The sequence below is a fragment of the Lactuca serriola genome, chromosome 5, assembly GCF_051521515.1.
Source record: "Lactuca serriola cultivar US96UC23 chromosome 5, Lser_US96UC23_V15, whole genome shotgun sequence".
Classification (NCBI taxonomy): Eukaryota; Viridiplantae; Streptophyta; class Magnoliopsida; order Asterales; family Asteraceae; genus Lactuca; species Lactuca serriola.
This window is the reverse complement of record NC_136412.1, coordinates 239,756,384-239,772,695: the sequence shown is the minus strand read 5'-3', so window position 1 is coordinate 239,772,695 and position 16,312 is coordinate 239,756,384. Positions and strand designations below refer to the sequence as shown.

General features: G+C 35.0%; 2 protein-coding genes across 2 annotated transcripts; one reads left to right on the top strand and one right to left on the bottom strand.

Annotated features, from left to right (window-relative positions):
* Window positions 1–812: 812 nt before the first annotated feature.
* Window positions 813–3,010, top strand: LOC145053818 (C-8 sterol isomerase). Its single transcript, XM_079001923.1, has 3 exons — window positions 813–1,502; window positions 1,595–1,744; window positions 2,199–3,010. Exons 1-3 carry the CDS (start codon window positions 897–899, stop codon window positions 2,448–2,450), a joined length of 1,008 nt encoding a protein of 335 aa, XP_078858049.1. The 5' UTR covers window positions 813–896; the 3' UTR covers window positions 2,451–3,010.
* On the bottom strand, window positions 2,648–6,908 carry LOC145053817 (protein tesmin/TSO1-like CXC 2). The gene is made up of 10 exons (XM_079001922.1): window positions 6,630–6,908; window positions 5,693–5,853; window positions 4,896–5,460; window positions 4,327–4,808; window positions 4,174–4,248; window positions 3,912–4,086; window positions 3,727–3,822; window positions 3,533–3,599; window positions 3,275–3,413; window positions 2,648–3,183 (listed from the first exon to the last, which is right to left on the bottom strand). Exons 1-10 carry the CDS (start codon window positions 6,723–6,725, stop codon window positions 2,841–2,843), a joined length of 2,199 nt encoding a protein of 732 aa, XP_078858048.1. The 5' UTR covers window positions 6,726–6,908; the 3' UTR covers window positions 2,648–2,840.
* Between the last annotated feature and the right edge of the window lie 9,404 nt (window positions 6,909–16,312).

The following is a 16,312-nucleotide window of genomic DNA, read 5'->3' as shown; positions in this document are numbered from 1 at the left end:
ATAAGGTTTAATGAATTTCCATTTAAAAAAAAACATGCAAGAAATAAGATATGACAATCTGTCTTATTAAATCATGAATAGAGTATAACAAGCACTCATTTATATCGGATTGAACCGAAGTTGCTAAGAAAATTGAATCTAAGGGCAATTTTCAGGAATTCAGTTACATGATATGAGCGGTAAAAATTGATTGGGGGGGGGGGGGGGGGGAGGGGGGGGAGGGGGGGCTGTATAGAGAATGTTACGTGGCAATGAAGATACTTATTTATTAGGATACGGGATTTTGTAGTGGCCCTATCCGGAAATGTGTGACTATTTTGAGTGATAATGAAAACTTTATGCTATTTTATAGCAAACCATTAGTTATAGTAGCTAGATTGGTCATTTTATCTTGAAATTGGAATTACAATTATTATTAACTACATTTAAGTCGGTTAAAAAACACTTAAGAGATAAAAATTTGTTTAAAGCTAATTTATAGTTTCGTTAGTTATGAATTGTCATGTCACGATTTTATACATGTGATGTGATGCACGTGACATATTACTCAAGATTATAAAGCGTTTTGTTACTTTTGTGTAGATAAAGTCATACAATTTTTTTCTATTTAATTTTGAAAATGTTTAATTATTCGTTAGCCTAAACAAAATTTGTTACCTTGAACAATAATAAAAATAACAAAAAAGAAATACTAATATAGTTAAGAATGATAAACCTTCGAAGTTATTGAGGACAAGGTTTTATGAAATCAGACAGGAAACCACATGGGTATTTTGTTAAGTATTAACTCATATTTTATATATGGCCGTTGAAATTCAAAATTCAAACCATTTTCTTTGTCTCTCTCCATTCTGATCCAAGTTTTAAACCAGATCTCAGAAACTAATGTTTATCAAATGCTAATGGGAACCACTGTGCAAACACCCAATTCCTCCGTGAAATCGTCTTCCCCCATGGAAGACGACAGCTTCTACTTAACCCGTTGCCGGAGAGATGCCAACTGCAAGTGCAAAACCTGTGTCGCCAGCATCAATGCGACCCTTGATTTGATGAGCGCCCATAGAAGCACGCTCACTAAGCTCTCCTCTTCAAAACCATCTCCTCCTCAAACCCCACTTTTCAGCAATCCTTCAACCCTCTCCACTCCTATATCCGAGACTTCTCGTCCCATGGTATCTACACCCCTCAGTCCAGCTATCAGGAAAAGTTTCCGGCAGAAAATGAACAGTAAAAAGACAAAACTTGGATATGTCTTAAAGATGATGAAATGGGTTCTGATTCTTTGCTTGATTGTAATAGGGAAACTGGGGTTTTCTTTTTTAACTTCTAGAGTCATGAAAACCAAATTTTCCCCAGAAATAGTCAGAAACCTGAGTGAGAAATCATCCGGACTTCAAGATGTGAAAGAACGTTTAGTGTTTTTGAATAATGAACTACAAAGCTTTATGGGAGATGGTGTCTCAGAAGCTAGCTCTGCATATCCCAATTGGGAAATAGTTCAGGTGCTCTATTATATCATATGTATGCAATGTTCTTTGTGTTTGTGTGTGAAAGTAGAACATTTGTGATTAAGGAAATGTGTTTATGTGTTTAGGATGGTTTGATCTTGAGATCTCGTTGTCAACTCCACAAATCCTGGATGGAAGAAGTGAGCATATGGGGATGGCCTTTGCAAACTTCTGGATTGCTTTCAACTGAATTTGCTTCAAGATCATTCACTATCTTATCAGGAACAGTTACAGAGGTAAGCTAGTTTTGATTTACAGCATCGTCTTTTTCATTTATTTGTGATTTTGTATATTGTAGGATCACACTTTCATTTTTTTCCCCTTATACCATTGTACTTTTAGATTTTTTTTCCTTAAAACACTTTCATTTTTTTCCCCTTATACCATTATAAGAGTGAAAACTATTTTGCGTTTTGTAGTTGGATGACATTGTTATAATTATGGCCTTTGCAAACTTCTGGATTGCTTTCAACTGAATTTGCTTCAAAGTTTGTGTTGAAAAATCTACTCGTTTATGGCAATATACTTCCATTTTTTCTTATTAAAAGAGTGAAAATGACATTGCCATAATTAGGAAGATTTTTCAAAGTAAAATGTATGAGGTAAAAAAAATGAAAGTACAATGCTCTCATAAACAAATGAATAAAATATGTTGCTATTTCTTCCATCTAATCCTATGAATATATGTAGTGGTCAAATGGGGAGTCGAGTCATTCGATTCGAAAAGCAAATACTTCATGGGAACAAGGAAAATGGAGTACATCATTATGGCATTTAGATCAAAACACATGGATCCTCGAGTATACACAAAGCTTTATCTTTGAGAACACAAGGCCTTTTCTATCAACAATGGAGTTCTTCAAACTCATGATGATGAGAGTATCTCGATGCATGAAGCAGTTGTGTATGTTTTCTGGTGGCAATCATTTAGCTCCCACATGACAGAATTCAAGTATGTTTGTGTTCTTAACTCGTATCATTCTTCATTAGAAGTTAGAACTAACTATGTTTGTTAGTTAGTTGTGTACATGTCAACTAATGTTTCATTGTTTCTGATGATATATGACATGTTCAGTTGTTATCATGATAATCAATCAAATCATTGACCATAATTTATGTTTTTATGATAAGCAAACACGAGCTAAGAACATCATCATATTATTATTTTACAAGCAGAGTTGTAGTAACCTTAATCTTAATAATAAGCAACCTTACAACGACGACATCAAAATTAAAAATTAAAAAAATATAAAAAGAAAAAAGAAAAGAAAAACTACACAGTAACAACTAAAGGCATCGAAAGTGGTTGATTGATTTGCAGCATATCATCAATCAATGCTTAGAGTTGGGAGTGAGACATGGAAATGAAGGAATGGATTGCAATATCAATTTCCTGCTGCTTCTTTGTCCAAGTCCTGAGTGTGGTGGAGACACCCTTTTGCTGTTTGGTGAACAAGATTTGACACCACTAATTGGGGAACCATTTTCTTCAAGTATTTGAGGTATCTTATCTTCTCCAACTGTCTGCAATTGCTTATTATCTGCTGCTGTCTTCATTCCAACTTTGAATGGATTCAGCTTTCCAAATCTTTGGCTAGATGATGCTGATGATCCAATGGCCAGAAAAGATCGGGGTGGTTTGCCCTTTGAAGAGCTTATCATAGAAATAGATTGCCTGCTTTTATATATCATATATGTAATTAGACATCTTTCGGGTGGAAGTGGAATGGAATGAATGATGAAGGAATGGAATTAGTTATTATTACCTGCCAAAACGTGAAGGTGTTGGTGGAGTAGCAGAAATTGGCTCGACTTCATGGTGTATTGCCATCTTCTGAAACCTTCCATCGGTTCCATTCCCTTCACACTCATCAACAACATTCATTTCTGGATCCATTTCCGAACCTATAAACCAAAACATCTCAATTAATGGACTTAATAACAGTTGTTTCTTTTTTGACTTGATGCAGAAAAAAAAAAACAGCTTGATAGAGAAAGAAAGAAATACAAATACAAATACTTACCATCCTTCCGACCAAATGTATTCTTACAGCCTTCACATCTGCAGTTGATGGAGCATCCAACACCACCCTTCACAAAAGAACCACATATACCCTAAATTAGAATATTGCCTTTGACTTTGACTAATGTCAATAGACAAAATGTCCATGTAACAAACAAACACAAGCAAGCGAAGTAGGGCAAGAGGAAGAAGAACCTGAAAGCATTCACAGTATTTCTTCAAGCAACCTGATTTTTTGCAATTGCATCCTCGTTTATGTCGAGCTGAAGCTGGAGTGTTGCTAGATTCATCCTGCAAGAAAAACAACCCATCATTCATATTGATAGATACTTGTAATATATATAAAAAAAAGAAAATGTGTGAATCCAATTCCAACGAACCTCTTGCATGGAATCAGAGGTTTTAATAACTTTGGGAGCAAATGCAAGAGGGTTGCGGGATTCAATCTGCTTGCGAGTTTGAAGAACTGTATCTTCATGTATCGGTTTGTTGAAACATTCTTGACATGAACATGGCTCCACACAGTAAACCCCAGCAGCAAAGCATTCACAGTAACTGAAAATAAATTTTATCGATTAGCAACCTAACTATTAATCTGTAACTTTTAAACCAATCAATAATAAAGGGATTTAAAGAACTTACAGCTTCAAGCACTTTGATTTCTTACAGTTACAACGCTTGCAAGCCTCTGTTTCTCCTGCATGTTCCATTCTACGCCTGTAAATTTAACAAAAAATGTCAAACAAAGATGCAATGTGGCAATCAATAAATAAAGAAATGAAAGTGATAACTTGCCTCTTCTTTCTTGGACTACTCTGACTTAACTCTTCATTAACTACAAATCCAAGTGCTTTAGAAACATCTTCTGTAACCGGAACTCCACTCTGATCATTCTCCAAACCAGATGCATCACCCATTGATGTTATCAATTCTTGACCGGAAGGAGTGGAATTGTAGGCGGCAGAAGGTGGTGCAATTATAAGTTGTCCACCGGATCCCGAGCTTTCATGCTTAACAACTTTTTGATCCACTAAAGTTGAAGCAAGAGCATTTAGATGCAATCCAATTCCAGGCAGAATACATCTAGATGATTCATTTCCATTCCCATTTCCGTTTCCGTTTCCGGTCCTCATTGGAATTAAAGAGTTGTCATTTGGAAGACCGGTTTCATTGGAATCAGTTACATTTGAGATGTCTTCTAAGTGCTTTCTTCGAGACCCCATCATCTCAAAAACTAGACAACGCCTTCTCATGCCACGATATAAATTTGATCCAACCTATTGATTTATATAGACAATTAGAGACATTAAAAATGCATTTTCAAAGTTAAATCAAACTTTTATTACTCTTCTTTAAATTCTCACCTCGTTATCCTCCATATCATCTGCCAGCTCACCGACCTCAAAATTGTTTAAAGATGTACTAGCACCTTCATGCTTTTCTGAAGGATTATCATTCTTAGCTTCGGGTTTTTGGTCTAAAGTGGTTTGAGTGGGGCCCTTATAGGGGATAGTATCACTAGGTGAATCAAAATTAAGCAACTCTGAAGCATCGGATATCAAACTGTCCCAATCACATGCGGATACTTTATTATGGAGTGAGTCAATCCCTTCAATATCTGATTCTATTCTTATTGGATCATTTGCAGAGTGATTATTGACAAATGGGACAATTGATGATGATGATGGATTATCCATTTTTGATGTGTTTATTGTGTCGGGGCTAACTGCTTCATAGCTTAATTTTCTTGATTCAAGATTTGAGGGCCTGTTTGATGGCACAACAGAAGTTTCAGAAACGGAATCGGAATTGAATTCCGTTTGTGGATTTAGTGAGTTCTGAGTCACGTTTGGATTCCCTTCGTTGGTATCGGATTTCTTTGCATCTTCGGATGTAAGTTCCGGTTTTGATGGATCGGAAAACTGGTGCCTGAAAAGTCAAGATTGTAAGTGACAAAAAAAAAAGTCTAGTGGGGTTTTGTTTAGTTGGATGGAATGGAATGATGAAGGAATGGTTCATTCCAATTTATCTGACAAAACAAACAGCTTTTTATTCATTACAATGGAATTAGCCATTCCATTCCTTTTCCAATTCCATCATGCCATACCCTATCAAATGGAATTAGCATTTACTTTATATCCACATTCTTCAATCCCATTACCTTCTTAGGAATCGAGAATCTTTGAGGGAACTGACATGAGGCGAAGTGAAAACAGATGGAAGGGATGCAAAACTTAAAGCGCTAAATGTCTGTGTGAAATGCACAGATTTAACGGGCTTGATAGGTGAAAGACTATTGATATAATTGAAGACTGGGGAATCCTGCAAAAAGACAAGAAAACCCTTCAATTAGACATCCAAAAGAACAACAAATCAAAGATCATTGATGTAATTGATAAAATCAGGTGCGTAACATGAAGGATAACTAAGTAATTTAACATCTATCAGTTCCAAACATCTCCTAGTAAAACCCGAACCGACCAATTCTGGGATTTTTAAACCTAGAGAAAATAAAAATAACAAATTGAGCAAAGAATTGGTAGAAAACTGCATATATCTCTATAGATCTAGAGAGGAAAATTTCCAAATACATCATAAAGAATAATTGAGACCAAAATCATATCTTACTTTAAATTCGGATTGAAATTTACAAACAAACCCTAATTCTCAAGAAGAAGAAGAAGAAAAAGATCCGTAGAAGGGTTGGTCAATCTGCCATAAAACCCTACGGAATTAATTAGGGCAAGGGAGGCAGAAATTAAACCCACGAGTATATCAAATCGAAAGGGTAATTGGTTACCCCATAAAAGAACATACATTAAACAAAAAATAAAAACCAAATTCATCGAATTGACTTCACCAAAAAAGGGCGAAATGCCGCCGAACAACAAGAAATCAATAATCAAACTTGATCTAAGATCAATGCTATGAAAAAGACGCAAAATTGAAGAAATCGGAGAAACCCATGAACATCCAAAGCCAAACCCTACTAAGATAGCGAAATCGCCGCATCGGTTCACTAAAACAAACCATAAACACAAAACTTTCCCAGTAACAGAAGCGAAGAACCAAATCGCGCACACGAAAACCCAATTCACCTCGAATTTAGAAAGTGGAGTAGCGATCTGGGTTCTTTCCGGAGTATCCATTACAACAACAGCACTTTCTTTGTCTTGATCTTTCTCATCACCCATCTTCTTCTTCAACCTGAATCCAGTGTCGTCGGCTCCAGCCTCGTGAGTCTTGGAGTGACTGCAGAGTGCAGAGTAGTGTTGTTGTTTTTTATTGTATTCTTTTTTGTTTTTGTGGTAACAGTAGAAGACTAGAAGATAGTAGATGAGAATGAGATTCAAGAAGAAGCGGGAAGGGCGGGAAGTGAAGCAAGTTTTTATTTTTTTTCCTTGATGCTGATGAAATATGCACAGGCCCACACCCACGCCACGCAAGGAACAAAGAGAGATTGGTTATAAAACAAATGTTAAATGTTATGTGGAAAAGTAAAAGGTAACGTAAACTAATGATGATGATTTGCAATTAAGATTTAAGATTTAAGGGTGTGTCAGATATTATTTAACATTAATTCACCCAACTTATGTTCTTGTCGCTCGATTCTTTCCTTTTTTTCATCCCACTTGGTTTCTTGTGTCTGTCTTCTAATGCATTGACTGTATAAAACACTCCATATTTTAACGCTTACTTTCATTTTGTCAAATTTTCATTATTTACTACTTGGTTTTACATTGCTTGTTTTTATTTGTTGGGTATATTATTTTTATTATACTTCAAAATTATGTAACATTTTTTTAGTTATCTTGTTTTCTTAAAAAGATGCAACCTCTTTTACTGAATAATCTAAACAAGTAGTAACGATATTTTATAGTTATTTCACATTGGTTAAGCAATCAGGTTTTAATTTAGAATATATAACAAAGGTATAATGATTATTATTTGAAATTGTTTATGTGGATTAAAATGTTTCATTATTATTATGTAATATAATGACAAGTTGACAAAAATCAAAATGTTTTTTTTATGTTTTAGCTATGAAAAAATCTAATCATCATATATGAATATGTCAAAACGCATCTCAAAAAGTTTGATGTGAGCATATATATTATTATAATAAAATTTTAATCCAATTTTATCTGTAATCATCAGAACATATATTTTATGTTTATTATTTATAGAGGACATTTTTAGTAGTTCATAGAAATAATTTGTTTCTTTTTGTTTGGTATGAGAGGGGAGAGGGGGATGGGGATGAAATAGGAAAAGATTTGTTCAACTACGCTTCCTTCTCTTATTTAGGTTGATGGTCAAATACTTTTTGAAACATAAATAGAATCAAAAACATATTAAATTTCAAGTTAAAAAATTAAAAAATAATAATAATAAATAAAAATAAATAAATACCCTACAAACATAACATGTCAGTATCAAAATTTAACTGATTAGTTAAAATATAATATAATCATGTTAATAAAAAAGTATTTATAAAATGTGATATATTTTATAAAGATTGAAACACAAAAATAAGACAATAATTAGATAGCAAAAAAGCAATGTAAAATTTTCCATTCACTTCATAAAAGTGTAAATATCTACTTTATTGAAAATCTCTCATATTATTATTCTATATTTGATCTTTATTATTATTTATTATTATCGGTAAAGTGGATTTTTTTTATTTATGATCACGAGATTTTTTATTTTGTTTTCATTGAATGGATTTATTTTTAATCATAAAGCATTTGTATTCCTTTTTAGTTCTCATGCATTAAAGGGATAATGACTTGTTTATTAACCAAAATACAAGTTTTTACTTGATTTATGTAATATAATAAATTCAATAGTCATTTTTTTATAATATAATAAATAAATGTAATATAATTTGTATTATGATCTTTATACTTTTAATTTTAGGCTGGCTAAAGGTGTTTAACAAAAAAAAAACTTATTAGATATCAAGTTAGAGTAAGGTGACTTATAAAAAATGGTTTATCAGTGGTTTCTCACTGCAATAAATTATTTTTATCCATATAATTTTTTAACTTATAACGGTGTGGAACCGCTAATAAGTTGATAAGCTCCTTAAATAAGCTTAACCAAACACCTCCTTACTATTCAAATAGCTAAAAAGAAAGTAAAATAATTATAAATAATAATAATAATAAAATAATAATAACAACAACAATATTATTGGCCCAACATGGTGGACTTCTTGAGCATCACCAACTTCTAAGCATTATATAGGACTTCATAGCACATGTGGTTCATCAAAGCGCACCCTACACCAAGATAGTGCATCTTGCATGAAGATTGCTTGCTCAACATGTTCCCAATGTGATGCAACTTCCTTCAATGTGGTGCAACTCCTTCCAAAATTGGTGCAACATCTCCACTTGGCGCAACATCTAACAATTTGGCGCAAGATCTCCCATGAGTGGCACAACTCCCTTCCTTTTGGCACAACTTCATCATAAACGGCGCAACACCCTTCCACTTAGCGCAACTTGTATCATGATGGCGTAACTTCTTCTTACATGGCACTACGTGTTGCTCCAAGTTACTCCAAATGAGTCCCAAGTGCTCCATTGAACTCAAATGCTCAATGAGAATGCTTCAAACGCTCAAGTCACATTTAACAATCTCCACCATGACTTGAGCATCCTTTAAACTCCACCTTAAACAAAAACTTCCTCTCCCTTCCTACCATCAAGCCTCAAAGGGGATTACCTCCTGCAAACATCAACCAAGTCCAAGCAAATCTTGAACTTCTCTTTAGGTAACGACCTTGTCACCATGTCTTTCGGATTCTCCTTGGCACCAAACTTTTGAATGCATAACTTATCATATAACACGATAGGTTTCTCCACCTTCAAAAGAAGAGTTTGAATGAGACCAACCACCAATGATTTTATTGTCTCCATATCACTTTCATGGTCCAAATCTATCAATCCAACCAAATTTGTATGTCATGCATTGGCACCATACACCAGACAAACATCAAGCGTTCCCTTCAAGTATCGCAATATCCACTTGACCACTTCTCAATGGGTTTTCCCCTGATTGTCTCGAACCGCCAAAGAAGTACCAACACGTTTGGACTGATCACGATAGAACGACCGCATGACTTTCTCAATGTAGTGAGAAATGTATAACCATCATGCTCTTCAATCATTCTGAATCTCCATCTTTGTTATCTTCCTTTTAGCTCCTAGATCCTTCATCACAAACTCATTCTCCAAGAGCATCATCAAGTTGTCTTTTCTGATATCAGCATCACCATACACTTATTTCCTAGGTTGTTTAAGGGATTCCTCGTGTGTATATTGTTCCATGCCTCCCTGTTGTTCCTAATTTATCATAAAATTGTGTGGGGTTTCTATTTCAAACTCTACCTTCTGGATAACAACCTGATCATTCCCTGCAACACTTGTATCACTTCCTATTTGGTTCCATATAGCGGATTCAAAGGTCACATCTCTACTAAAAACGAATTTTGGAGTCTTTCCTTTTTTTTATACACCACAAACGATGACCTTTACCTCCATATGCATATCCTAGAAATATGTACTTCATTGGCCTCGACTCTATTTACCATCATTCACATGGGCATAAGCATGGCATCCAAACATTCGTAAACTAGAATTCTCAAACGCTTTCCCAGACCACACCTCTCGAGGAGTCGTATAATCAATTACAATTGATGGATATCTATTCACCAACTAACAAGCAATGTTAACTGCTTCCCCTATAATTGCTCCAATAAATCAACAGATACTCGCATGTACTGAGCATGCTCCACTAGTGTTTGGTTCATCTGTTCTGCCACTCTGCTTTGTTGTGGTGTTAGTTGTACAGTGCGATGCCTCACTGTACCTTTTGTTTTGCAGAAGTTACCAAACGAAGCCTTGTAAAACTCCAACCTATTTTACGTTTTGAGTGACTTGATATGGTTGCCGATCTATTTCTCATCCATCGTCTTCCACTCTTTTAACCGCCCAAAAACTTCATCTTCGTCCTTTGTATTCAGAAAGTACACCTAGGTCTTCCTTGAATAATCATTGATAAAAGTCACAAAGTACTGGCATCCACCATGAGACTTCACAAGAGAGGGACTCCATAGATCTGAGTGAACACACTTGAGGATCTTAGTGCTTGAGTGTTGAATCATATTGAACTTTACCCTGCATTATATCTCTTGAACACAAACTTCACCATGTTTAGCATTTCCAGATGCATCTCCACCAAACAACCCCTTCTTGCTCATATGTCCCAACTTGTGATGCCATTGTTGGATTAAGGTGTCTAAGTCAGTAACTAAATTGGTATGTTCTTATAATTAGAAGCAAAGTCCTTTTTGGGTTGCCCAGAAATAACTAGAAATGATATTATGATAGAGGAGTGTGATTTATTAAATTTTTATATGATTGATAAACTAATTGGAAATCATAGAAAAATGTTTTGTTAATATATTATGCGATTAATATATTAATTGGTAATAGACAGATGATTTGTTAATTTATTATGTGATTTAAATTAATACAAGATCAATTGTTACATAACTGATTTGTTAATTTATATGGTTAAAAAATTAATAAGAAATCAATTAGTCTTGATTAATTATTAATCAGAGTTAATATGTAATTAATTCGGGATTAATTTGAATTAATTGACGGTGCAAGGGATGAATTTTAATTATTCAATAGTTGAACAAAAAGTCATTTCTAGAAGCATTCATATCATGGATGATTTTTTGGAGTTCCTTAGCATTTCCGGAAGCCTCTTGGTTGTATAAAAGGAAAATATTTGAATTATGATTAAATCTATTATTTAATTAATTCAAATCTTGTTTTGCCTGCAAGTTAACTAAACTATAAATAGGACCCCTTTGCTTGCAATTTTCGTTCACCACATTACCTAAAGGCATAGGAATGAAATTTTCCTTATATCTCCTTTATCATCCTCATTATAGGGTTTCTGGTTTAGGGTGTGGGTCATTAGAGGCATCATCATTTTGGTGCTTGCTTTTCAAGGAACTTCAAGAGGATTTGATGTGATTATTTGATATAATAATCAAGAGGTGTCTAGCACTAATCTTTATGTTAATGTAGTTTTTCATAGCCTCTTTCTAGGGTTTATTGATGTGTTACACTCGAGTCTTGGTAAGTTCCCTTCTAACTCTTTAAATTGTGATTTTTGCACTTCGGTCCTTACTCGAGGCGTATCTGGATGGTATGATGAGCGTACGGAGCTTAAGGTGAAACGGCGGCGTTTTGGGAGTATGTTGGTCGTACTCTGAGAACGTTTGGCGTACTTCGTCTGGACATAAATCATAATCTTTAGGGTTTGGACCTTATATATTAAACCTTAAGTCCCATTTCCAGCCTCTATCACTAGAAACGTTCCCCCTTGCAAACCCTAGCCCCATTGTTGCATTTGAAGCTCGAGAGTGTGTTTTCGTGTATTTCAAAGGAAGAAGAAGAAGGTGGTGAAGCTTAGGAGTTAGAAGTAAGCTTGGATCTGGAAATGTTGCATCATCCTCAATCTCCAGTAGGTATAAAGTTCACACCGTGATGATTAACTTAATAGATCTTGTTGGTATGATGATATTATGAGCTTTTATCCCTAAAATATGACTTTCTTGTGCATGGCATGCTATAGAACGTATAATCTGTCCTTGTGGACGTTTTTCTATGTCTAGAGTAATAAAAATAGGATCTTGACTCTTGGTTCTTCCCCATGCATGAGTATGATTGTGTTAATGGATTAAGGTGTTGGGGTTTTTAGTGTTAAGCAATTAATGGCCATGCAAGACCATAAAGTTGGAAACTTTATGGTCAAGGACAACATTTAGGACTTGGATCTATAATTTGGACGTAAAGGCTTAAGTATTAAGCACTTAATGAGTTGGGAAAGCATTTAGCTGCATACGTGGTTAAGTCCCCATTTCTGGTCAGAGAGCGAGTACGCCCCACGTACATCTGAGTACGCCCCCGCGTACGAGGTTGGGTCGACTCGACTGGTTTGTTGAGTTTGACCAATTTTGACCAAAGGGTATTATGGGTAATTTTATATTAGTTTTAAGTTAGGCAATAATTTGAATAATAGGTGTCGGGTAGAGCCAGTTTTCAGAGCAGAGATTTATTCAATTTTTGTTCGGACCGAAAGGTAAGTTTTCGTCACTGTACCCGTGGATCGAAGGCACCAATCCCGACCCACTAGATTATGTATATTGGTTATAGGATAGTACTATGATAGTATATGATCGATTAGTAGATCTGTAAGATTATCTGTATTTGTTGGCTCTGTGTTTTTGTTATCTGTTACATATGTCGACATACTGTGGTTGGGTTGAGGCAGTTCTACTTTGTGTTGAAGGCTAAGACACCTGGGGCTTCCTGTAACATACATGTTTTGAAATCGTGTTTTGTAACGAATAAAATTGTGAAATACTATGTGAAATTGTGTGTTGAGTTCTAACAAATAGTTTTTACTAGTAATGTAGTAAAACTATGTTTATAATCACTCAGAAAATATTAGAAGTCTTATGAGATTCCAATTAAAAGTCAAATAGTGAAACTTAGCGAAAATATAAAAATTGAAATAAGTAAAATTTTATCATTGAAAGTTCTAAATAATCTCGTTAGAAACTTGTAGGCGAAAACCTCGTCGAAATCTGAGTTATAACGAAGAAGTTATGATCAATCGAAGATCCGTGACAAAACCGGCACGACGCCGAATGACGTAAAAAGTGAGTTTTTGATAAACTACTTTTTAGCCTTAGTAATCTAAATGAAATTCGTAGTATTCATTAAAGCGAGAAGTTCGATAAAAAGAACGTCAAAATCTGACTTCGTATGAGGAAATTATGATTTTTCTAAATTTCGGAATAGCAGTAGACAGCTAAAAACTCGAATTTTAGATCGAGTGATTTTTAGCCGGCACAACCTAAACAAGAATTGAAGATCTCGTCAATAGTAGTACAACGGTAAAAAGTCTGACGAAAACGGATGTCGGATGAAGAAGTTATGAATTTTTAACGGATTTTCCTGTCCCGGTCTGTTAAAAATAATAATATTAAAAATAAATTCAAAATTAGCCAATGAAGTATAAATGAAAGTTGTAGATAATAATTTTACCTACGCGTTCATATAAAGAACGTCAAAAACGGAGCTCGTATGCGAAAGTTATGAATTTTAGAAGATTAGGGCTCATTTTCCGAGGAATCTCTCATGGATAAGCCTTATCCGGAAGAGCCATGTCACCTTGCATGAACAGTAGCTGCGTGTCGCGCACCCGTCGCCTTCCGATTGGGCCGAGCTTCGGTCTGGTATGCATCCGACGCGCCTTTTGACGTCCTAGGCAACGTCTAAGACGCCTCCTAAGACGCCTCGCATATGGTTGCCACTTGCCCTTCGCATACGAAGCCACGTCCGAGCCGAGCCAGCTGCTGCGTCCGAACCTCGCTGCTGCGCCATCTGCCTTCGCATCCTGTTTCCGCGTGTCCCTTATGCCAGCACATCATCCGAATCTCGGCCCTATAAAAGGAAGGCTGCGAGCCTTCCCGGGTAATCTTAGAAAATTGACAATTTTGACCCCTTTTTCCATATTTTGACTATTTCCATATCCCCCGAAGCCCCGGTATCATTTTTAAAGCCCGGAATACATCCCGAAGTGCCTGTGAAGCCCGAAAAATTTATCTTTTCGGTTTTGAAGCCTTACCTTCGTAGAGCCCGGTTTTCAATTAAGCCCCCGGTTTTCAACATAGAAAGTCATATTTAAAGCCGAAGTGCTGCCCAAATTACTATTTTGACCCCCGGTTAATTCAAGGTGAGTTCAATATATAGGAACAATTGTATGTTATGTTTTATATGTGCTATGTGCTTTTCAGTGTTATTATTCCGAGTTATTTTCCCGTTATATTTTTATTCGCTATTTTTGTAGCAAAAGTTATACCTTTGACCATGTGATCAGTGAAATGACTTAGATTCACATTGGTACTGCAATGTAGCCTCTGGCCATGTAGAGCATGTCTCCGTATGAGAATGACTTCTATTCTATGGCATTGACAAATGGTTAGACAGGGCTATAAGCCTGAAATCTACCAAGATGTTAATCAGAAATCTTATGTCTTCTGTGCCATTTGGGTCGAAGCTTTATTGATGTATATCAAGTATGGAAATTGTTATGTCTCATTGATTGTATACCTTTGAATGAAGTCATTGATTGATATGGAAAGCTTAACACATGATTCACATATGCCTTTGTTGTTCCTTGTTTCTCTTTGCTTCTGCTATATTTAAGTATATATATGGCATAACGTTATATTGTATCTATTATTGAAATCACTAAGCGTCACCGCTTACCCTATCAATATTTAACAATTGCAGGAGATAAGTAATTAGTATGATCGTATACTGTTGGAAGATTTAGAATAGTTTGTAATAGTACTTTTGTACTTCAGTTTATGTTTGTATAAATTACAATATCCTGGGTAGTCATGTAATATATAACACTTTGTAATAGTCGGTTTGTATCCAGTCGTTTGTAACCTCTTTATCAATGTAAAGTATTGCTTTTATGAATATGCAAGTAGCATGTTTTGGAGTAATAATATTGTAAAGTATGAAAATTTGGGTCTTTCAGAAATACGAAAGTTAGAGTCTTTCAGAATGTTTGGTAAAATCAAAATCTTTGCTAAAATCATATACTTATATGCTGAAATCATAAACTTATATGCAAGTTTATATGCTGAAATCATAAATCTTACATGCTGAAATCATAAATCTTTGCTGAATATGTTAAAGTCTTTGCTGAAATGGATTTTTTTAAACTTATTTGCTCAATTTTTATCACTTGTATTTCTTGAATGGAGATCAAGTTTATGTTTATATGCATGTTTGTGCTTAAATCATTGAATATGCTAAACTTATTTGTTGATTGTTGTTGGATTAGTGTCTAAGTCCATAACTATTTTGGTATGTACTTGACCCAATTATGAGCATGGTCCTTTTGGGTTGCCTTCACCATATCAACTTGTAGGATGAATTATGGAGAGATGGGATTAATTATGATTTATTAATATATTATGAGAATAATATATTAAAGGAGAAATCATATTGTTTCATTAATATTGGTCAAGAATTAATTGATAATTAATTCTTTGGTCAAAAGAGATTAATTAAACTTAGGGGTCTGGAATTGTAATTATAAGATAATGGTATTTGGGTTATGGATCACCTTGGAATATAGGTTGGACGAATTCTATGGGAAAACCATGAGGAATTCGTCCAAGGGATGTTCTAAAAGGAGACCATGGGCTGCTTAGGGCTTAAGCAGTCAGATTAGGGTTTCCTAGTTGAAAACCCTAATGGCCTAACATATAAGAACCCCCTAAGGCCCCAAAAACGTGGTGAATGAATCCATTAGGGTTTCTGGATGTTTTTGTGACTCTCCTTCTCCTCCTTCTTCATCCTTATTGCTTATGGTGTTTGTGACTCCATTAGAGGTGCAACACTTGAGGCACTAAGCTTTCTGAAACACTACAAGAAGGAATAGATTTGTAACACCTGTTTATTTATTAGTTAAATAAATAAGCTAATGAGCGAATAGAAGCCCTAAAATAAATAATTATATATCAAAGGATAATCTCGAAGGGCTAATTGTCATAATTTGTGGAAGGTTGGGGGTTAAGTGTATATTTTGGGAGCCTTTGTAAAGAATTTTCGATGGCAAGGGCTAAAGTGTAAGTTTTGGAGTTAATTGGAAAACAAAA